Genomic DNA, 24,142 nt, shown 5'->3' with positions numbered 1-24,142 from the left:
GATTCTGGTAATTTGGGGCGTGACAGGGGAAGGAGTATTTTCTAAACTTAAAAGCTTTCTGTGTCACTCTTCCTCTGTTGCCACTGATCCAAAGTAGAACTACCGTTTAATACTAAAAGAGGGGAAAGAGATTTTAGAAGGTAAATCACAGAAAGCTTAATAGAGTAAGGTACATCTCTACTAGTTTGTGGAACATACCAGTTTATCTCTTGAGTTGAAGGCATTGTACAAGATAAGGAAATGTGTTATTTTGGAAGTGGAGATTAAATTTAAACTGAATTGTTTTGGAAGAAACTTGTGCTGTATGAGTGCTTAAGTATCCATGTTTTTGTTTTAGATTATGGCATTAAAACCCTATGACTTGAGAAGGCGATTATATGTAATATTTAGAGGAGAAGAAGGACTTGATTATGGTGGTCTAGCAAGGTAAAATAAACGCACATTTGCTTTGAAATAAGTATGTCTCCATTGTATGCATTGGGTGTATTCTTGAAAAGATACTTTTTTTTCAGTAGCAATCCAGTTATTTTTAAAAACAAAAGTTAAAATATTAGCACAATTCTAGAGGTAACTGTTACTACTATCTTGTTTATCCTATACATTTTCTCTGCATATATATAAATTTGTATGTATGTGTGATATAGTATATATTTGCTGGGTTTTTTTTTTTGAAACTGAATTGATCATACAACATGTACAATATAGCAACTTCATTTTATCGTTTTATATCTCATGGACATCTTTTCATAGCCTGTATGGAGCTATTAATACTCTCCTTTATTTTATGACACTAATACTTCTCTCATTTAATGGTTGCATAATATTACATTGTATGCAGATACCAAAATTAATGGATCTTAATTATTGCTATTGTAACAGTATATGTTGGTTTTATGTTTGTGTTTTAATCCAATCTGAGCCCTTTTGAGAATAGTTTTTCACATTCATTAAATAGATTGTTAACAGTGGGAAATGTGAAGCAATAAGAGTGGGAAATCCTTTTTTTTTTTTAATGAGCAACTTTTTTGCTTTGCCCACACCTAATTTGACAAGTTTATTTTTAAGCAGAACACTTTCATTAAATCTTTTAAAAGAATTAAACCTGCTTTTCATAGGAACAAATCTTTTTAAACTAGTATTTCAGAAGTGTACAGAATTACAAAAATCATAATTTTAGTACAGCAGGCAAAAAGAGATAGGTGGGAGCATATATGTGCAATTATCAGAGGTTTGGTTAATTAACATATTTTCTCCTTCAATGTATTATTAAGCTTTTTCAGAAAAGAAACACTACCTATCACAGTAAATGTTCATATCACATCTGTTGTGATTTATCTCAATTCAGAAATGTTCAGACATTAAAAAATAGGTATATCTTAGAAATGAATTGTACTATTTTTACTGTCTGACTTTATAACATTCATACATTTGTCTGCACTCATAGTTACCTCAACTATTTGGGTTTAGTTTTATGTTTTGAAGGTTTAAATGCACATATCCAGTTACTCCATACCATGATTTTCTTATTCCCAAATTCTTAATTTTGATTCATGTATTAGTTTTAATTTATTTAGGAGTTCACAAGGGTGATATACTCCTTTAGTTTTGCATGTTTGAAAATGTATTTTCTGTTGCTTTTGTATATAAACAACTTCACTAGATGCAAATTTCTTATGCAACTCCAGTTTCTCTACTCCTCTGTAGATATTGCTTCACGGTCTTCTAGCACTGAATGTTAACAACACTATGCAGTGGAAGGACAGCCCCTTGTAGGAAACTTTTTCTTTGGGTGCCTACACAGTCCTTTTCCTTGAAGTTCATTAATTTCATTATTGATTGTTTTATATCTTTTCTTAGGAACCTATTAAAATCTTTCTTAATTTAAGGGAAATTTTCTTCTATTATGTCTTTGAAAATTTTTTCTGTTCCATTTGTTCCATTTTTCTTCAGGAACATCAGTCATGGGTATGTGGAATCTTCTTTGTCAGTCTTACATGTCTGTCATCTTTTCTCTGATTATTTTTATCTGTGTGCTTTTCCACTTTGTTTCAATTTTCTCAAACCTATCCTCATGTCACTGTATGCAGTACTGCCCTACATTTTGTTGCTTCTAATGTGATTTTTCTTCATTAGTGGCTTTACTGTTTTCTTCATTTTCTTCTCTAGGCTCTGCTAGCTCATCTGTTGTCTCATAATTTTCTAACCTATCTCTTTAGTTTATTTGAGAATATAGGAAAGGATATGTTGAAAATGAACTCTTCCACCTCTTGTTAGTTAGAATTTTTCCTTCTTTTCTTTTAGTGTCAGGATATATAGGTCAGATACCATGTTATAGGCATTCTTCTTTTGAACATATTCCATTTTCTCTGGGCTGCTGTTTGCTAAAAGTGATCTGCAGCAACTAGAAAGTTTATTTCTAGTTTTTTTTTTGTGTCTAAACACATTCTCACAGACCTGTCAATCCTTTCCCTGGGGGGCATGTCTTACCTCAACCTTGTCCCAGTGGGAAGTCACGTGGTTCAACTGCTATATTGGGACTGAATTAAGTTTGGTTAATTGGTGTTTTGTCATTTCTTAGTTGATTTTTTATAGGGAGAGACTCCCTTCTCTACCTATTAGGCAGTTTCTGAGATTGTATTTTTAAAGCTTTATAAAGAAAAGCTTTTGTAAATGGGTTTCCAGGCTAGATCTGGCCTGCCTAATAATGTCTCCCATTGTGATTTTTAAGTTTTTTCAATTATTTGACAGCATTAAAGAAAATCACTAGATTATGCTTAAGAATCAAGATTTCTGGCTTCTCTTTAAAAACCTTAGACCCACATTCGCACCTTCTCACATGACATCAATTGGCTGAATCTCAGTAGCTGATTCAGCCCTGTAGGTTAGATACATTCTTTTTCATTTCACTCTGTGCCCACCACTGCCCTATCATCTAAGGACAATGATTATCTGCCTAGAAAGAATTCTTCCTTAAAAGTGGTAATAACTTTTATCAGGAATACAATGAAGAATGAGGGGTTGTGGTTAAGTAGAGAATATGAAGCCTGTGTAGAGAAGGAAACCACTTACTGATGGTCACTATAAGCATTTGAGCTTGGAACCCTGCTTTAGAAGTAATTTCTTTTAAAGAGAGTCTTGCAGATTGGGTTTATTTTGTGTTATGAATTATTAATCTTTTATCTAGTTGGATTTCATGTATTCGACTTTGATAAATGAGGCAGCATAGGTGGTAATAAGTTAGAGTATGCTTATCACATTGAAAGATTTCGTGTTTTTAATTTTAGTTCCATTTGTAATACATTGGCAATAAATTTAAAACTTTTGTAGCAGTAATGCTTTCTATGTCAGTATCACCAACAAATACTTACTAAAACCTATTGCATATAGATCCTAGAATGCCTGTGAGTTAAGGCTACAAAAATATATATGAAGACATGGCTTTTCCTTTTGAGGAGCTTCTAGTCTAGTGGATGGGCAGGTCATGCATGAATGGGAAGATGAATAATATTGTGGTTGTTATCACAATACCACAAAGTATTCAGTGATTGATACAAATCAATATGCTGAAAGTTGCTTCAAAAAATTGCTGAAGCAGGATATATCTAAGTTGACTGAAAGCAAAAGTGGGACCTACCCAGGCTGAGCTGACACTGAGGATACATACTCAAATGAAAGTTACAGCATAGACAGAAGCATGATATCTATGAGTGGCACTGAGTTTGTGGTTTGGCATCACAGGAACTGCAGGTGACTGGATGGAGGGTCAGATCATAGGAAGACTTAACTGGAGCACTAAGGAATTGGGCAGTGAAGTTGTTAAAGGCTGTTGAGCAGAGATATATGTGCATGGGTATATTTAAGATGTTTTTAAATTCATGTATGTATGAATGCTAAAAAATAATCTTACTTTCTTTTAGAGAATGGTTTTTCTTGCTTTCACATGAAGTTTTGAACCCCATGTATTGCCTATTTGAGTATGCTGGCAAGAACAACTATTGTCTACAAATAAATCCAGCATCAACCATTAATCCAGACCATCTCTCATACTTCTGTTTTATTGGTCGCTTTATTGCTATGGTGAGTCCTAATTTTCCTTTATTTATTTATTTATTCATTTATTTATTCAAACTTGCTTATTTCAAAAATATTTTAGGGAGGACTTAAAAAAATGATCCATGTTGTCCTTGATTGTGTATATTTACAAATTTTGTTACCAAGGAAGTTTGCCTAGAAAGAAGAACAGCATATTTTTTGAGTACCTGTATGAAATCAAGATTGTGAATATGAGGATTATTAATGTAGCTGCTTGGCTATTAAAAGTCCTTTGATTTTATAGATAAAGCTTGATTACAGTGTGACTTTTTCTGTATAAAAGGAAAATCTGAGTTGTATAACAATTGTACCTGACTGATATTTTGGGAGTCTTCAGAACTTTGCAGAAGCTCTTGTGGGACTATTGTCTTTTCAGAAATATTTGTGTTTATTTGTACATTTTGTGTTTATTCACTCAGCAAATATTTATTGAGCACCTACTATGGCATCATAGTATGACATAGAGGAAACCATGAAGAAAAGACGTAGTCCCTGCTCTCAGTATCTAAATTCTATTAGAGGGAGAAAGAATAACACATAAGTATGTGCTGAGGGAAAAGGAGTGTTGCTTTTTCATATGGCATGATTAGAGGAAACCTCTCTGAGGGGTAGCACATAAAGAGAAATGTGAAAGCAAAGGATTGAATGATGCATATATCTTGGAGAATGACTTTCTAGGCAGAAGGAACAGCAAGAAAAAAGTTCCAAAGTGAAATTACATTTTTGATTAAAAAATAGTATGCATGGAACAGAGTATATGAGAAAGAATTTGGCCAGAGATGGGATTATTACTAAGTCTACTTGCTGCTGTGTAGAAAAGAGACTAATTAGGGGCAGAGGAAAGCAACAGTGGAAGCAGAGAGACCATTTGCCACAATCCAGGTGAGAGGTGATAGTGTCTTGGACTTGAGTAATATAGCAAAGGAAGTAGGGAGAAGTGGTTTGGATTCTGGAGCTAACAGAACTTTGACGGCTTAAATTCACAGCGTGAGAGAGTCAAATATGGCACCAAAATTTATGGCCTGTGTGTCTGGTTGCATTTGCTGTATTGTAAGGTGGCAGGTTTGTGGCAAGAGCACATTTTTGGGGTTGGGAAAAATCAAAATTCAAATTTGGAAAAAATGTAGGTCTAACCTCCAAATGGAGATATATAATAGGTAGTTGAGTATAAAAGTCTGGCAATGAGGGGGTATCTAGCTAGGTTAGGGCTATGTGATTATTTAAGGAATAAGAGTAGACAGAGAAGAAATTTAAGGACATTTGCAAGTAAATCAAGGAGATGGGAAGGAACCAGCAAAAGAGCTGAGGCAGAGGAGGTAGGAGAATCAAACAAACAAGAACAGTTGCTAGAAGACGAAGGAAGATGACCAGCCCTGTCCAGAGTGCTGGTATGGTGAGCAAGATGAGATCTTAGAAGTAACCATTTGATTTGGCCAGCGGAAAGATATTCAGGAGCAGTAGAGAGGAACAGTTGATTGGTGGGAGGGAAATCCAGAGAGAATGGAAAGAGAAATGGAGATGACAAATATAAACAAATATTTTAAGGAAGTTTGCTGTTAAGGATGATAGGGAAATTGGATAGTATCTAGAAATAGATATGGAATCGAGAATGGGAGGAGAATAAAATATTTACATGCAGATAATCATGATTAAGTAAGAAAAAAGAATTTGATGAGGTCAAAGAGATAGGGAATACAGGAGCAGTGATCTTGAGTAAGAGAAAAAGCAAGACCATTAGCTCAGAGTGAGAAGTAGAGAAAAGAACTATTTGAGGAATGAAATAGTCACCCAGGAGAGTGACTGCAGTGGGGAAATAATAATTATCAGGCTCCCACCAAGCTCCCACTGGAGATTGTTGGTCATGAACTAGTCAGCATGGTTGTATGTGCATTTCTATCATGTTCCAGTACCTAGGCACAGGCATGGAGTAGGTTAAGGGTTGTGTTTAGCTGGGCTTTGGATTTTGCCAGAAATTCATTGAGGAGAGGCTGGGTTTGAAGGTATACAAGAGAGTAATTTTAATGATTGATGATGGAGTCAAAACTGAATAAGGGGAGAAATAACTTTTTTGAGAAGCTGAGAAACAGTGATAAGGTTCCATGTATTCTTTAGATTCCAGTGGAGTCAAAAATTGCAAAAGGCAGTGAGCTAGAAAATTAGGTGTGGTTCAAATTGAGTTTGTGAAAGAAAACAGTTATTGCTAGTAACAGTATCTAAGGTCATTGATGTCAAGAATGTTTAGATGTTGAAATGTCCAAAATTATGATGGTAGTGTAGAAGAACACGTCATTGAGGGAGTTACAAGGAGAAACCCAGAGATCTACAGTTGATGACAGCAACGTGAGGGTGAGGGTGGTGAGCCACTAATGGCAGTATGAAGCCATGAGTTGGAAGACGGGCACATTTGAGGAGGAAGAATTAGTATGAGGAGCAACACCTGCCCTACTTCCAGGCGTGGTGACATGAAGAGGATGGGAGAGAAACAGCACCCCTTTGGGAGGACTTGAGGGGAAACAAGTCCTCAGAAAAGTGCCAGAGGTTTGTTAAATCAAGGTGCTAAAAGATCTTCAACGAACAAGTTGAGTATCTGGGGGATTTTGTTAATGATGGATTACAAACTTCAAAGGGCAAATCATAGAGGTAGTTTTGGGAGTGAGGGGAGGTGTGAGAAATGGAATTGGATTTTGAAATGGATGGGCAATTGGTGGTGAGAGTTGGGGTGCTGAGAGGGTCTGGCACTTCCTGTGTTGGCTGTTGTGAGCAACAGTGAAGGCAAATGGAGTTAGTCCTGCAAATCTCTTAAGCAACTGTGGTCAGAAAGGAGTAGAAGGAGGGGTCTTGTCTTGCTGATGTATGCACAGGAGCCCTGAGGTTTTTTCCTATATTTCTGCATCCAGGTAGGTAACTTAATTTATAAAACATCCTAGAAAGAGTGGAGGTTTTGTTCCTTTACCGTCCTCGTTGACAGTTATTGATAGGATGTGATAGAGCTAAGTGTTTGAAGTCATTTAACTTTGTATTTTGTGTTTCATACTTAATACATTTCATGTAATATTTTGGTTTTCATGATTTATGCCGGTTGCTTATTTAAGTGCTTATTTTGGCCTGTGAAGCCTCACGTTTTCTCTGTTATCATTGTGCTCTAAATAAGAAATTGTTGTTCTATAAATTTTTAAGTAAAAATTTTTATTTCTCTTGACAGGCACTTTTTCATGGGAAGTTTATTGATACTGGTTTCTCTTTACCATTCTACAAGCGTATGCTAAGTAAAAAACTGACTATTAAGGATTTGGAATCTATTGATACTGAATTTTATAACTCCCTTATCTGGATAAGGTTTGAAGATTTATCTTTCAATAAGGCATTTTCTTAAAGCCAACTTAGATACATTAATTAATCAATGTATATTTGTATCACCTAGAGACAACAACATTGAAGAATGTGGCTTAGAAATGTACTTTTCTGTTGACATGGAAATTTTGGGAAAGGTTACTTCACATGACCTGAAGCTGGGAGGTTCCAATATCCTGGTGACTGAGGAGAACAAAGATGAATATATTGGGTAAGGTGATACACCTGATTGACCTGAATCTCTAGAACTTCTAGAGCATGTCAGAACTAACTCCTCTGTCTGTACCTTTAATTTTATCCCATGTTCACTCCTCTGGGAAGCTGTTCCCGCATTCATTCCCCCTTTCACTTATCCTTTTTTGCATTTGCACTCTATCTTGGTCTGTTTATAAACATGCTCAAAAATTCAAATGTACTAAAATAACTTCTCTTGCCTCTAATGTACATTTATTTAAGTTCTTCTCAACAGTACCAGTGTTCTTGAAATAAAGGAATAAATGATGACCTTCATTTTCCCACTCGCACGTGCTGTATGCATTCTACCTTTGTCCAGATCAAAAATTATAGAACAGTGGGGCTTAAAAGGGCTTTGCAAAGACTGTGAAGCTTTTTTATTTCTAGGTGAAGCACCCAGGGTGCTCTTTCAGGTTGTAGCAAAGCCCAGCCTGAAGCCCAGGCTCTGACCAGCACCCTGATGTTCATTCCTCTTCCAGCTCACTTTTCCTCTTTAACTTACTCTTTTCATAGGACCTGCCAAGCCCCTGTTTTGAAACCCTTCATTTTCTTGAATTCCATGATCCTGCACCATAGAAATTTTCTTCACATTTTCTGTAATGATGGTTACCTAAACCCCAATTTCGTAGCTATGCATGCTTCCCAGGTTCTTTATTCAACCTGCTTCTCTACAAAGCCTGCTATCGTGGCTTCAGTTTTCTATTAAGGTAGTATCTTCAGATACTTAAGGTGTAATTTCCATTTGCCAGCAAGGTAAATGCATACCTTTCCAGAATAGAACCAGATAGTAAATATTTCAGGCTTGTGAGCCACATACAGTCTCTCTTGGAACTACTCCACTCTGCTATTGCAGCACAAAAGCACATAGAATATGAAGAGATACTTGTAGCTATGTTCCAGGAAAACTACTGAGTACTCTGAAATGTGATTTCAAATCATGAGATATTCTTTCAATATTTTCTCAGCCATTTTTAAATATTTTATTTATTTATTATTTATTTATTATAGTCACAGACAGAGAGAGAGAGAGAGGCAGAGACACAGGCAGAGAGAGAAGCAAAGCAGGCTCCATGCACCACGAGCCCGATGTGGGATTCGATCCCAGGTCTCCAGGATTGCGCCCTGGGCCAAAGGCAGGCGCCAAACTGCTGCGCCACCCAGGGATCCCTTTCTCAGCCATTTTTAAAAAGTAAAGACTATTCTTAGCTCACATGCTATGTATAAAAACCTGATGACAGGTTGGAGTGGGCCCATGGGCCACAGTTTGCCAACTCCTCAACACGTCAAAATCAAAATTCTCAATTTGTTTTCCTATTGCCTCACTTGACCTGTCTCTGTTGATGATACTATCATTTTTATGCTCTTTCAGGCTTGGATTCTCAGTGTCACCTTTGTCTCAAATTTTTGTGTTGTTCTTGATATTTGTTTAAAAAATGGGATCATATCATACATGTTACTGTCTAGCTTGGTTATTCCATCCTCCACATCAGTAAAGAGAGATCTAACACATTTTCTAATAGCTAGATTAATTATGATATATCCATCTGTCATTTTTGCTAGTAGGTATCATTCAGGTTGTGTCCAGTTTGGGCTACTACAAAGGCAACACAAAACTTCCTTAAGTATAAATCTGTATACCTGCTGCTTTTGTCTTTGTGGGATAGATTTCTGAAGTGAGATAATTCAGTCAAAGACCCTTTAATAGGGATCCCTGGGTGGCGCAGCAGTTTGGCGCCTGTCTTTGGCCCAGGGCACGGTCCTGGAGACCCGGGATCGAATCCCACATCGGGCTCCAGGTGCATGGAGCCTGCTTCTCCCTCTGCCTGTGTCTCTGCCTCTCTCTCTCTCTCTCTCTCTCTCTCTCTCTGTGACTATCATAAATAAATAAAAAAAAATATTAAAAAAAAAATCAAAGACTCTTTAATAGATATTGGTGTGTTGCTTTCCCAGAAGGTCATAATTATCTTTTTTTCTCTTTTTAACCCATAAGTTGCTATGGCCTTTGAATTTCACATCCTTAATGTCTCCTTGTTTATTAAGTAAATGCAGCCATTCTATGTGGCATTCTAGGCCTCTGGCTTCCTAGTTTTCTGCTAAACTACTGTTGTCCAATTGGAGTTAAGCCAATGACTGATTTTCTTCTTTGTATATATTTGTATTCTCTGACATATTTCTGTTTTGCTTATTTGTCATGCAGTAAGCATTTATTACTCTTACTGGCAAAAACAATATAGCCATTTACATTTTGAAAACATATTTACAAGGATGGTCCATAAGGCACTGGGCTTTCTGTACTTAAGCCTTAAACTTTCCACAGGATCCAACAGTAGTTACTTAATAGCGTAACTGAAGCATTTTTAAAAATACTGTCCATATTTTCAAATAATGAAAACAGATTAAATACAATTTCATCATATGAAGTTCATATTTAGTTCACTACTTTGAATTTTATGTATTGTGTTAAGGTGATCACTGTTTTCTAAAGTCTTATCTGTATAACACCGTTATAAAAAGTTAATAACTAATCCTGAATATAAACAATTTTTGGATAATTTCGTTTCAGTCTCTGAAACCGTAACAGACTTTTTAATCTTGTATTTTAATCTTGCTCTTTATGTGAGACTTTATGCTATTATGTGAGACTACTCTTCTTTTTAAATTGTGATATTTTGTTTCTAGTGTACAGAGTAGGACCTCCATGAATCTATGAGTAAATGAATGGTAGAAAGATGTATGAAGTGCTGTCGGGATCCAGAGTGAGAAGGAAGTCATTGATTCTGTTGGGAGAACTGAGGAAAGTTCTTCATAGGACATTGCGTATGTTAGGTCTGAAAAGACAAGTGGAAGCTAGCCTGGTAGATGGAGAGTTTTGGGGGGAGGGAAATAGCAGGAGCAGAGGAATTTTTTTTAAAGATTTTACTTATTCATGAGAGACACAGAGGGGGGGGGGGGCAGAGACATAGGCAGAGGGTGAAGCAGGCTCCATGCAGGGAGCCCGATATGGGACTCAATCCTGGGACTCCAGGATCACGCTCTGGGCCAAAGGCAGGTGCTAAACCGCTGAGCCACCCAGGGATCCCCTTGGAGCAGAGGAATTGAGGTATTAAAGGGATTAGTTTATCCTGAGAATCTACAACCACAGCACTGTGGTAATAGTATCATGGTGAGAAATAGTGGCTAGCTAGGAGCCTCAGGTGGTAGCCAGATTGTATATTAGTCTAAGGAAATTCTTATGTCTAAGAAACCTGGAGTTTGCTCTAATATAAGTCATGAAAAACTAACCAAAACCAAGATGAGGTGATGAGAATTGTTTTTGGAAGGCTAATTCAGGTACCTTTGTGGAGGATGACCTGGGAGAGATAGATGGATGGAAGAGAGTGGTTAGAGATCAGAACATAGGTAAGAGGCTCTTTCATTCTTCTTGTGGTTGAGTATCATAGACCTGAAATAGGACACTGTAGACATAAATGAAGGAATGGATTTTTAAGGATGTTATAGGAATAGATTAGTTCAGATTCAAAGATCAGTTACATATAGTGAGGAAAATACTAGCAAATGAAATATTTGAAGTTTCTGGATTGGTTAACAGTTGCATGTGGTAGCAGGATATCCAAGGAAGGAGGACTTTATATCTTAGTATCTTAGGAGGAAATCAGGATTTGGGAATTCAAGAATGACTGGCTTTTCTGTGATGATTAAGAGTTTAGGTAATTAATGATATCATGTTGAGGTAGTTAAAAGAAAAGAAGGCAGAGATTGCAGTGATACCAACATCTATGGAACAGTGAAACCAATGAAGGAAATTAATAAATAGCCAGAGTTAGATCAGATCAGGAATGGTGGTATTGCCAGACCAGGGAAAAACTGAAGTCGGCTTGGCGAATGCCAGTGCCCAGTGTTACAGGACGTTCATGCACAGGAGTGATTTTGAAGAGGGCCTGGGGCTTGGCAATTAGAGTTCTTTGGTGATATTTGTAAAGAAAGGGTTTTTTTCCCTCCTAGAAGAGATGTTGAAAGCCCCAGACCATTACAGTGGTTTAAAATTTGGGTGAATGACCAAGTAGGATTTATCCGTGGGACACAAGGCTGGTTCAACACCCGTAAAACAATCAATGTGATTCATCATATCAGCAAGAGAAAAACCAAGAACCATATGATCCTCTCATTAGATGCAGAGAAAGCATTTGACAAAATACAGCATCCATTTCTGATCAAAACTCTTCAGAGTGTAGGGATAGAGGGAACATTCCTCAATATCTTAAAGGCCATCTATGAAAAGCCCACAGCAAATATCATTCTCAATGGGGAAGCACTGGGAGCCTTTCCCCTAAGATCAGGAACAAGATAGGGATGTCCACTCTCACCACTGCTATTCAACATAGTACTGGAAGTCCTAGCCTCAGCAATCAGACAACAAAAAGACATTAAAGGCATTCAAATTGGCAAAGAAGAAGTCAAACTCTCCCTCTTCGCCGATGAGATGATACTCTACATAGAAAACCCAAAAGTCTCCACCCCAAGATTGCTAGAACTCATACAGCAATTTGGCAGCGTGGCAGGATACAAAATCAATGCCCAGAAATCAGTGGCATTTCTATACACTAACAATGAGACTGAAGAAAGAGAAATTAAGGAGTCAATCCCATTTACAATTGCACCCAAAAGCATAAGATACCTAGGAATAAACCTAACCAAAGATGTAAAGGATCTATACCCTCAAAACTATAGAACACTTCTGAAAGAAATTGAGGAAGACACAAAGAGATGGAAAAATATTCCATGCTCATGGATTGGCAGAATTAATATTGTGAAAATGTCAATGTTACCCAGGGCAATTTACACGTTTAATGCAATCCCTATCAAAATACCATGGACTTTCTTCAGAGAGTTAGAACAAATTATTTTAAGATTTGTGTGGAATCAGAAAAGACCCCGAATAGCCAGGGGAATTTTAAAAAAGAAAACCATAGCTGGGGACATCACAATGCCAGATTTCAGGTTGTACTACAAAGCTGTGGTCATCAAGACAGTGTGGTCCTGGCACAAAAACAGACACATAGATCAGTGGAACAGAATAGAGAACCCAGAAGTGGACCCTGAACTTTTTGGTCAACTAATATTCGATAAAGGAGGAAAGACTATCCATTGGAAGAAAGACAGTCTCTTCAATAAATGGTGCTGGGAAAATTGGACATCCACATGCAGAAGAATGAAACTAGACCACTCTCTTTCACCATACACAAAGATAAACTCAAAATGGATGAAAGATCTAAATGTGAGACAAGAGTCCATCAAAATCCTAGAGGAGAACACAGGCAACACCCTTTTTGAACTCGGCCACAGTAACTTCTTGCAAGATACATCCACAAAGGCAAAAGAAACAAAAGCAAAAATGAACTATTGGGACTTCATCAAGATAAGAAGCTTTTGCACAGCAAAGGATACAGTCAACAAAACTCAAAGACAACCTACAGAATGGGAGAAGGTATTTGCAAATGACATATCAGATAAAGGGCTAGTTTCCAAGATCTATAAAGAACTTATTAAACTCAACACCAAAGAAATGAACAATCCAATCATGAAATGGTCAAAAGACATGAAATCTCACAGAGGAAGACATAGACATGGCCAACACGCATATGAGAAAATGCTCTGCATCACTTGCCATCAGGGAAATACAAATCAAAACCACAATGAGATACCACCTCACACCAGTGAGAATGGGGAAAATTAACAAGGCAGGAAACCACAAATGTTGGAGAGGATGCGGTGAAAAGGGAACCCTCTTGCACTGTTGGTGGGAATGTGAACTGGTGCAGCCACTCTGGAAAACTGTGTGGAGGTTCCTCAAAGAGTTAAAAATAGACCTGCCCTACGACCCAGCAATTGCACTGTTGGGGATTTACCCCAAAGATACAAATGCAATGAAACGCCGGGACACCTGCACCCCGATGTTTCTAGCAGCAATGGCCACGATAGCCAAACTGTGGAAGGAGCCTCGGTGTCCAACGAAAGATGAATGGGTAAAGAAGATGTGGTTTATGTATACAATGGAATATTACTCAGCTATTAGAAATGACAAATACCCACCATTTGCTTCAACGTGGATGGAACTGGAGGGTATTATGCTGAGTGAAGTAAGTCAGTCAGAGAAGGACAAACATTATATGTTCTCATTCATTTGGGGAATATAAATAATAGTGAAAGGGAATATAAGGGAAGGGAGAAGAAATGTGTGGGAAATATCAGAAAGGGAGACAGAATGTAAAGACTGCTAACTCTGGGAAACGAACTAGGGGTGGTAGAAGGGGAGGAGGGCGGGTAGTGGGAGTGAATGGGTGACGGGCACTGGGCGTTATTCTGTATGTTAGTAAATTGAACACCAATAAAAAAATAAATTAGAAAAAAAAATAAAAAATTCAAAAAATAAAATAAAATTTGGGTGAATAGGAGGTGAGAAGTGGAGACAGTGAAGTATAAACTTTTATTAGGAGTGGTGGTAAAAAGAGAGAGAATAGTTCAGAAACACTGGGGGTCACCTGCATGGCTCAGTGGTTGAGCGTCTGCCTTTGGCTCAGGTCATGATCCCGGGGTCCTGGAATGAGTCTCACATCAGGCTCCACTGATGGGAGGGAGCCTGCTTCTCCCTCTTCCTATGTCTCTGCCTCTCTCTCTCTGTGTCTCCCATGAATAAATAAATAAAACATTAAAAAAACATAAAATCACTGGGTTGAAGGAAGCGTTTTGAAAAGTAATAGTCTAGCACCCATGTGGGCAAGTGGGAAGTGAGGTGGGAAGTTAGAGTTGAGGGCATGGGCAAAAGAGGGCAAGTCATTGATGAACAGCTGTAGAGGCAGCAAGGATGTAAGGTTTGCCTCAGCAGAGAAGACCAGCTTCCTCTGGGACCCAATGTGGGTAAACGGCCTTTCCTTTTATCTGCTGGTATCGGCAGCTTCTCCCCATCACTAGTCCTGCGCTGTTCCTCCAGAGACCTCCAGACCCATCTACTGTCAGAGGGGCCCTTTGTGGAGATCCTGCAGCACCGTGCAGATTCTCTTCCTTCTTTTTTTATTATACTTACTCCTCTACATCTGCTTGATATGTCACCTCAGAATATTTTTATTTTCATCTTACATACGATTTTTTTCTATCCTGTTAGGAAATCTTTGCGTTCTCTGTAATAGCATGTAAAGAACCAATTCTCCAGCTTTAAGCCTTCTCAAGTCTTCCTTGGCAAATGCTTGGCTGGAAGGAAAACCTGTAGAATGAGGAGCCTTTCCCTTACTGTGTTAGCACACGATATTTGGTATTCTTTGTTTACACACGAACAGGAAAGAAGTGCTCAAATGTGGCTGTGTTATTGACAGAGAACTTCCTATTTTGAAAAGCATCCTTGGGGATCCCTGGGTGGGTCAGTGGTTTAGTGCCACCTTCAGCCTGGGGCCTGATCCTGGAGACCCGGGATCGAGCCTCACATCGGGCTCCCTGCATGGAGCCTGCTTCTCCCTCTGCCTGTGTCTCTGTCTCTCTCTTTCTCTTTCTGTCTCTCATGAGTGAATAAATAAATAAAATCTTAAAAAAAGAAAAAGCATCCTTTTTAGCTGCTGATGTGCTAGAACTGATTTCCTCATGGAGAAGCACGTTAACTCTTAAACTACTTACATACACACATCAGCATATATATGTGTTATATATAGTATATTTGGAAAAAGGAATTTCAAAAGTACTTTGTTTCTAAGCATTTACCTCACATAACAAATTAACTATTTTTAAATGCTGTCTTTATTTTCAGTTTAATGACGGAGTGGCGTTTTTCTCGAGGAGTGCAGGAACAGACCAAAGCTTTCCTTGATGGTTTCAATGAAGTTGTCCCTCTTCAGTGGCTTCAGTACTTTGATGAAAAAGAATTGGAGGTTAGGCTCTTTTATTATGCCATTTAGGAAATGTTACTGGGAGGATGGACTGTTTTTGTGCTTCCACAGAAGGATGTCCACGTTTTTAAATGACATGGCACAATCTTGAATCCTCTCATTCATGTCAGGGGTGAGGGGGGTATTGAAATCGCAGCATGGGATGGTGGTCTTAAGTGTCATGATAATGTCATGGGCACAGAATCATTAATCAGTGCCTGCTATTAGGGGTCCTCAAGGTGAATGCAACCTTCCTAATAACTTGGGGGACTTCATGAAACCCTGGTTTACTAGTGAAGTTGCCCCAAAGATCAGTTTTTTAGGTCATAATTCTTAGTCACCATAACTGTATTTAGACTTGTTAGAAGTATATTAGAAATTCCTTTGAAGGGGGATGGGAGAGAGTAAAATACACATAACAAAACTTATCATTTTAAACATTTTTTAAGTGTACAATTCAATAATGTTATGTATATTCACATTATTGTGCAGCCAATCTGGAAGCTTTTTTCATTTTGCAAAACTGAAATTCTGTATCCATTAAACAACTCCCCATTTCTACTCTGGCCCCACTGTTCTACTTAGTATGAGTTTGACTACTCTTGGTATCTCCTATAAGTGAAATCATGCAGTATTTGTCTTACTGTGACTGGCTTATTTCACTGAAAATAATGTCCTCATAGTTTATTGCTATTGTAGCATGTATAAAATTTTCTTTCCTTTTTAGGGCTGAATAATATTCCATTGTATGTACATACCACGTTTTGTTTATCCATTTATCAGTCAGTGGATATTTGGTTTGCTTTGTTTGGTTTTGATGAATAATACTGCTACAAATATGGATACATAGATACCTCTTTAGGATATACACCCAGCAGTATTCTTGCTGGATCATAAAGTAATTATATATTTAATTATTTGAGGAACTCCCACACTGCTTCCTGCAGTGGCTGTACTGGGTTATATTCCCACCAAAAGTATGCGAGAGTTCCAATTTCTTCACATCTTTGCCCACACCTGGTATTTTCTGCTTTGTTACAGTAGCTAACCCTGATGAGTATATGGTGACATCCCATTGTGGTTTTTGGTTCATATTTCTCAAATGATTAGTTATGGTGAATTCCTCAAGCCTTCTTTCCCCATATAGGTTAGAACATAGGCAGGGCTGTTAGATTAGTAGAAACACATCAGAAGAAAAGAATGGTTAGATATTTTTTAGAGTACTGTTAATCTTTCTTTTAATCATAGACTTCATTAAAGAATCTGAAAAAAATTAAATAATTTTGTGTCTTCAAAGTGCATACACCTAAAATCTTCCGTAACCCCCTTAAGAGCCCCTATTTTAGAGGCCCACCAAGTGAAAGATAGTAGATCTGAAAGGAGGTGAATAGGTGCATACTTTTTTATATACCCTTGGTAGAGTTTACAGTTGTCTCACACATGGCCCTGTGAAATAGTTGGGCCATATGATAATTTCCTTTTATGCATAAGAACACTAAAGCCCTTATTGGTTGCTGATGCCTTTAGCTCATAGTAGAGCTGTGAGAAAATACAGATCTTTTTTGTTGTTGTTTTGCTTTATGTTGATTTTATTCCTAGTCTTTTTCTTTTACTTCCATATCTCTTAATCATGAATATCACGATAATGGGCATGCATACCATTATGTGAAGTAATGATTATTCATAGTCATGGCCCTTTACAAGTTAAAATCTGTTTAAGATAATGTAATAATCATTCTTTGTAAAAATTCTCATTACACTAGAAATAGAAAGCAACTTTCTCAGTTTGTTAAAGGGTATCAACAAAAAAAGATACAACCCTGACATCATTCTATATGGTGATACCATGAATATATCATGTTGAGATTGGGAACAGGGGCAAAGATGTCTACTCTCATCCTTTATATTGCCCCACTGTACTAGATGGCCCAGCCAGTGCAGGGAGGCAAAAGTAGAAATAAAAAGCAAAGAAGTAAAATGGCCTTTATTCATGGTAACATGATTGTCAACTTAGAAAATCCTAAGGAACCTACCAAAAAAAACAAAACAAAACAAAACAAAAAAACAAAAAGCCCTACTAGAAGTAACTGTGAATTTAGCAAGAGTACAAGATAGAAGAGGGCCAATAATTTAAAAATCAAGTGTATATCTTCTGTGTGCCAGCAACACTTGGAAATTGAAATCGTAAGGTATTTTTTATTAAAGCACTCAAAAAATAAATTTAACCAAGGGCATGCAAGAACTCTATACTTAAAAACACAAAACATTGCTCAGAAAAATTAAAGAGAACTTTAATAAATGGAGAAATACATCATGTTATATATTGGAAGACTCAACATTATAAAATGTCACTTCTCTTTTAATTTATCTGTATATTCAACACCATCCCAATCAGCATCCCAAAAAAATTTTTTGTAGAAATTGACAGGCTGATTCTAAAATTACAAGGAAATGCAAAGGTGGTAGATAAGCTAAAACAATTAATTTGGAAAAAGGAAAACTTGGAGGTTGTTCACTACCTGATTTCAGAAATTATTATTAAGCCATAATAATTAAGATAGTATGGTATTTTTGAAAGGATACACAAGTATATCAGTGGAACAGAAGAGAGTCCAGAAATAGACCTACACATATATATTATCAATTGATTTTCAACAGAAGTGCTAATATTTTTCAGTGAGGAAAGAGAAAAAGTCTTTTAAACAAATGATGCTGCATCAACTAAATGTCCATGTTAGAAAATTAACCTTGATCCTCACTTTAGCCTTAAGAAAGATTAATTTAAAATATAAATATGAAAGCTGGAAAAAGAAAAATCTTAGTATGGGCAGAAGTTTTTAGGAAGAACACAAAACAATTAGCCACACATCATATTTTATGTTATATATATATATATATATATATATATATATATATATATATATATATATATATATATATTCATGTTCATATACTCTTACAGCTTAGTAAAAAGACAAATTTTGTAGAATGGGGGAAGACTCACTTTACAAAGGAAGCTATGATGGCAGGTAAACACATGAAACCTCATTCATTACTGGGGAAATGTGAATTAAAACTAAATGAGGGATCCCTGGGTGGCGCAGTGGTTTGGCGCCTGCCTTTGGCCCAGGGCGCGATCCTAGAGACCCGGGATCGAATCCCACGTCGGGCTCCCGGTGCGTGGAGCCTGCTTCTCCCTCTGCCTATGTCTCTGCCTCTCTCTCTCTCTCTGTGACTATCATAAAAAAAAAAAAACAAAAAAAAAAAAAACAAAAAAACCTAAATGAAATACCACTTTGGGATAATGTTAGAAGATTCTTACAATGTGATACACATGAGCCTCTGGTGCCCTAGCAGTTCCACTATTAGGTATTTACTCGAGTGAAATAAAATACATATTCATACAAAGATTTTTCCATAAATGTTCATCACAACTTTATTTATCAAAGCCAGAAACTTGAAGTAACTTCTAAATGACCATTAAGAAGTAAATGGGATAAGTAAATTGTTGTATAGTCACATAATGAAATACCACCTAGCAACATGAAAGAAATATGGTACCCACAACAATGTGGATGAATCTCATAAACATTGTGTTGATGCGGGGAGCCAGAGGGTGGAGATAACAGAAAAATGGTGTGTGTGTGTGTGTGTGTGTGTGTGTGTGTGTGTGTGTATAGCATTCTCAAAAATTTAATCTGTGATGATATCATTGATGACATTGAGCCAAAGATGAGGATGGTGTTTTTGACTACAAAATGGGACCTAATCGGAATATTCTTCATCTTGATTGTGGTGGTGGTTACATAGGTGTATATATCTGTCAAAACTCATCTAACTCTATACTTAAAATACATTCATGTCATTGCATATAAATTGTAGCTCAAAGTTGATTTATGAAGAAGTGAGTAAGTATTAGACTATCTTATTATGCCAAAATTAGCTTTCATCCCATATGTGGTGTACTGGGCTTACTTGAAAATTTCACATAGAATATTTTATTCCCAAAGTCTGGAAGAATTAGTAACAGGAATTCGTATATATTTTTATTTATTTATTTTTATTTAAATTCAATTTGCTAACATACAGTATAACACCCAGTTGCTCATCCCATCAAGTGCCCTCCTCCTTAGTAACTCACCCAGTTACCCCATCTCCTCACCCACTGGAATTAGTGTATTTTTAACTTTAAATAGAGAAGATCGCATAGATTAAAAAGAAAAAAGAACCAGAAATACATGTTTGAAATATAGTAATAAGTTGGATTTTTTTTTACTAAAGGATTCTTTTAGCATAGCTAATGTTTTTCTTGAAGAATAGTATGTCTAAATGCTTTCAGTTTGAGTTCATTAAACACAAAAAAGATAAGTATCAAAGAATCCTTATTCTAAATTGTTACAGATTTTGTTGGATGTGCCTACTGTGATCATTAGTTGTCATGTACCTAGCTGTTCACGTAATTCAGCATGTGCACAGGTATTCATTAGCAAATACCAGTCACATAGTTCTTCTCTTCACTAAGTCTGCACTGTAACCTGCTGCTGTGCTCATTTCCCAGGTTATGTTGTGTGGCATGCAGGAAGTTGATTTGGCAGATTGGCAGAGAAATACTGTTTATCGACATTATACAAGAAACAGCAAGCAAATCATTTGGTTTTGGCAGGTATTTGCTTTTTTTTATCTTTCTAAAACAAAGGGTTCAAAGAAAATGTTTTCTCGTGAGACAGTGGTTTAAAAAACAGTTCATTTTTAAAATTGACACTGCCTTTGGACTTGGTTTTTAGTCTTTGAATTATAAAATCAGAAGTTGAATATGTGAACATTTGTTAAAGGAGTTTCCATTGCTTATTTTGATGGTCTTTCCTAAGTGGGAAAATGAATGACGGAATCTTCTTTAAGTAGTAATTTAATGGTAATATTTGCAGGCATAGCATGTTTTTTCTGGTAGTATCAAAGTAGTTTATAAATTCTACTTAATTCTAGAAGTAAATGAGGAAGTATGTTTTGTTTTTTGTTTGCTTTTTAAGCCCGTGTGGGGCTTGAACTCAACGTCTCTGAGACCAAGACCTGAGCTGAGATCAAGAGTCAGGTGCTTAACCATCTGAGCCCCCCCACCCAAGCGCCCCACTAGTATGTTTTTTTAATGAGAAAGTCAGTGTAGATACTTAATTCCTCAGGTGTGATAATATATATGCTAGGGAATTAGGGTAGTCTAAAGGATAATGCCCAAGAAGGATTTCCTTTTCTTTTTTCTTTCCTTCCCTTACTTCCTTTCTTTTGTTGGTGTTTTAGCTTAAACTGTAGTAGGGTGGTCTTATCCAAATGCTGCATGCTAATCTTGAAACACATTTTATTAGATTTTGTGTGTTTGAGAATTTCAAATCTCTAGGCCCAAGGATATTTTTCACAAAAATCCACTAATTGAGATTTATTTGAGCAATTTAGTGACTGAACTTGTAGTTTATGTATGCTGAACTGTCATTTTCAGATGAAAACTAAGCCTGAGATTTTGTTTAATACTAGAGAAAGACTTTCCAGAAGTGGAATCTTTTCATAAGGATATGTCATTTATTTATTAACAATTTAAAGAAGTGTAGAAACTTTTAGAAATTTATAGGTATACTTCAACATATGCAAAATGGCACATACTAGATAGATTATTTATTGCACTACTATTGGTATACTAACAGAGACTTGAAATACCTAAATGTCCATTGGGAGGGGACTAAGTATATAAATTATATAACTTCTGTAATTCTGTGCATTGTAATCATTCTTTTACTTTTTTAATGGAAATTAACAAAAATATTGGAGAATGAGATGTTTCAGTACAATTTTAAGGGAAGAGGAAGGTGTATATAATATGCTATTGGGCTAAAAGGAAAATTTATATTCTGTGTATTCAAAATGTATGCTGGAACAGCCGATTCCTGAACAACAAGGGTTTGAATTGTGCCAGCTACTTATACATGGATTTTTTACAGCACAGTACTATAAATGTATTTTCCTAGTAACATTTTTTTTTCTCTAGCATATTTTACCGTAAGAATATAGTATATAATACATATACAGAATATGTGTTGTTCATCAGTATGGCTTCTGGTCAGCAATATAGGTCATTAATTAAGTTTTGGGGAGTTAAAAGTTGTATGTGGATTTTCCTGAGATTTCAACTGCACGGGGTAGGGGTCAGTGCCTCTAACCCCTGCGTTGTTCAAGGGTCAACTGTATGCCAATACATCATCTCTGAAAAGGTAGAGAAAAAACTGGTCGCAAGGTGTGAGAGCTGCTCTTGATGCTGTACCTTTTAAACAAAGGATGCCTGGCTGGCTCATTTGGTGAGAGCATGTGACTCTTGATCAGGGTCGGGCATAGAGTTTACAAAAAATAATAAATGAGTAAAATAAAAAGTAGGAATAAGTCCATTTTCAAGCCTAAAATACCTGAATTGCATCACATACAGAACCTATGTGGGTATTTATAATCTTTCTAGGCTCTTTATTTATTAGCTTCTTCACTCTTCATATTCTTGGACTTTTCCTTGAGCATTTGTGTCTGTACCTGAGGAGCTTGAACTTTGGGCCACGTGAATCCAAATGAGTAGTTGTGTTTTCCAGATTGGGTTTGTTTTAGGAAAAGAGTTGGTTTATGCCAGACGTGGTAATAAGCTCTGCTTCTTGTGTCTTGATGAAATGTGTACCCTAACACAGTTCTATGCAGAAATGTTTTTGGTCTTATATTAGCACTTTTTATCTTCCCCTTACCCAAAGTATAGTTTTGTTTACTTTTCATAAATTTTATCTTCTAAGATGCACTTCTGCTCTCAGACTGCTCCGTTATCCCCTGCCTTCTGCTACGGATACTCAGACCAATTCAAATCTATATTCCACCACATTACACATTTACATCCCTCTTTGAAAAGATAGTAAATGAACTAAATAGTCTAACAAAATGCATAGTTTAAGTTTCCAAGTATGCAGAATCCGAAGAGTCGAGAAAATAGTTATAGTGGGAGAAAATACTGCAAACTGTTGAGAGTGGCGATTTGAAGTGTTCGTTAGTTTTTGGTAGCTTATAAGGAGAGGAGGGTAGTTGACTCGGGTCAGGATAATGGGTTAGAGCTCAGGAGACCGGAGTTCAAGTGTTCTGCCGCTTAGCAGCAGTTTGAGAAAGACCAAGCGTTTTATCTCCAGGTGTCTGTTGTTTGCCTGCATGTATTGTTTGCCTGCATGTACACTGGGGATGCCAAGGACGGTACCTGTGTCCTTGTCCTGGTGCAGGAGCTAAACACACCAAGAGCATAGGGCACAGCTGGGCAGCAGCCTTCACTAGGTGACTGCTGTCGTAGCAAACGGCATCTGTCCTGGTTACCTCTCAGTGGTAGGACCTTTTGAAGCCTCCCATTTCCCTCTCTGTGAGGTGGACGTAAGAAGAGTAGTAGCCAACCAGTGGTGTACTCGTGAGGATTAACTGAAGATTCATGATGTACTTCACATATGCCTCACCTTAATAAATTCTTGAAGAAATTTAATAATTTAAGTGTCTACTATTTTAATTATTAGATTATTTTATATTAAAGTAAATTTGGTTTTGTTACACAGTTTGTGAAGGAGACAGACAATGAAGTGAGGATGCGACTATTACAGTTTGTCACTGGAACCTGCCGGTTACCTCTAGGAGGATTTGCTGAGCTCATGGGTAAATGCAGTTTTACTGCAGTTTCTCTGTAGATAGTTTTGTGATAATAATGGCGTTTAGAGCTAAACCAGACTTGAATCTAAGGAGTATTCTTCTGTGCTCTCTCTAGGGCATCTACGAGAAGAAAGACTAATTAATAGTTAATACCAAGTACATTTATAAGACAGAAATGAAGCTGCTTACATAGTCTGGCTGGCCAGTGCTTTTGCTCCTTAGGGTGATTGTGAAGGGAGCAAAATTCTTTAGAGCTACTTCTTTTTCCACTGATTCAAATCGTATTGCTGGATTTCTGCAGCAAGAAGCTGCTTCTCTAGGCAGAAGTGATTTACATTTTATTCCATATTAGTCATAGGACTATGTGACATATTCTGTTATATAACTAGTTGTTAAAACCAAAAAGTTTAAAGGACCAGATAAATTTTGTCTTATTTTCCTGGTTTAGGAAGTAATGGGCCTCAAAAATTTTGCATTGAAAAAGTTGGCAAAGACACCTGGTTACCAAGAAGCCACACATGGTAAGTTCAAGAATCCTAAATAGGAAGGTGAAAGTCAGAGAATCTTTAATATGTAAGACCCAGTATAAGTTCTTATTCATTAAAGTAGCTAGAATTTCAGTTTTTAGAACAGACTAATATGGCATTCTGTAACTGAACACTTTGGAATGATTTCTATACTTGGTTAATATACTGAGAAATGTATCCATTGATTAAAGTTATTTAGAACAACTACTATGAAAAAAAAAACCACCAACTACTATGTATAAAGAAGATTGAAGTGCTCCCTGCCTTTTATGAAGTTTGCACTCCATTAGGGGAAGGGAACACAAATGACAAGTCAACTAACTTGAAAACTAAGAA

At 36.8% G+C, this 24,142-nt stretch overlaps 1 protein-coding gene across 7 annotated transcripts in view; it reads left to right on the top strand.

Moving 5' to 3' along the window:
- WWP1 (WW domain containing E3 ubiquitin protein ligase 1) overlaps positions 1 to 24,142 on the top strand; it is a 117,207-nt gene that overhangs the window by 86,754 nt on the left and 6,311 nt on the right. For all 7 annotated transcript variants that reach the window (XM_077876357.1, XM_077876356.1, XM_077876359.1 and 4 more), the window contains 8 exons: positions 338 to 426; positions 3,918 to 4,077; positions 7,295 to 7,428; positions 7,514 to 7,654; positions 15,470 to 15,590; positions 20,146 to 20,250; positions 23,189 to 23,285; positions 23,728 to 23,800. In XM_077876357.1, coding sequence (XP_077732483.1) covers positions 338 to 426; positions 3,918 to 4,077; positions 7,295 to 7,428; positions 7,514 to 7,654; positions 15,470 to 15,590; positions 20,146 to 20,250; positions 23,189 to 23,285; positions 23,728 to 23,800 — 920 coding nt within the window. The remainder of the gene's footprint in view (positions 1 to 337; positions 427 to 3,917; positions 4,078 to 7,294; positions 7,429 to 7,513; positions 7,655 to 15,469; positions 15,591 to 20,145; positions 20,251 to 23,188; positions 23,286 to 23,727; positions 23,801 to 24,142) is intronic.

The sequence above is a fragment of the Canis aureus genome, chromosome 28 (genome assembly GCF_053574225.1).
Source record: "Canis aureus isolate CA01 chromosome 28, VMU_Caureus_v.1.0, whole genome shotgun sequence".
NCBI lineage: Eukaryota > Metazoa > Chordata > Mammalia > Carnivora > Canidae > Canis > Canis aureus.
The sequence above is the reverse complement of the archived record's forward strand: the minus strand, read 5'-3'. Positions and strand labels throughout refer to the sequence as shown.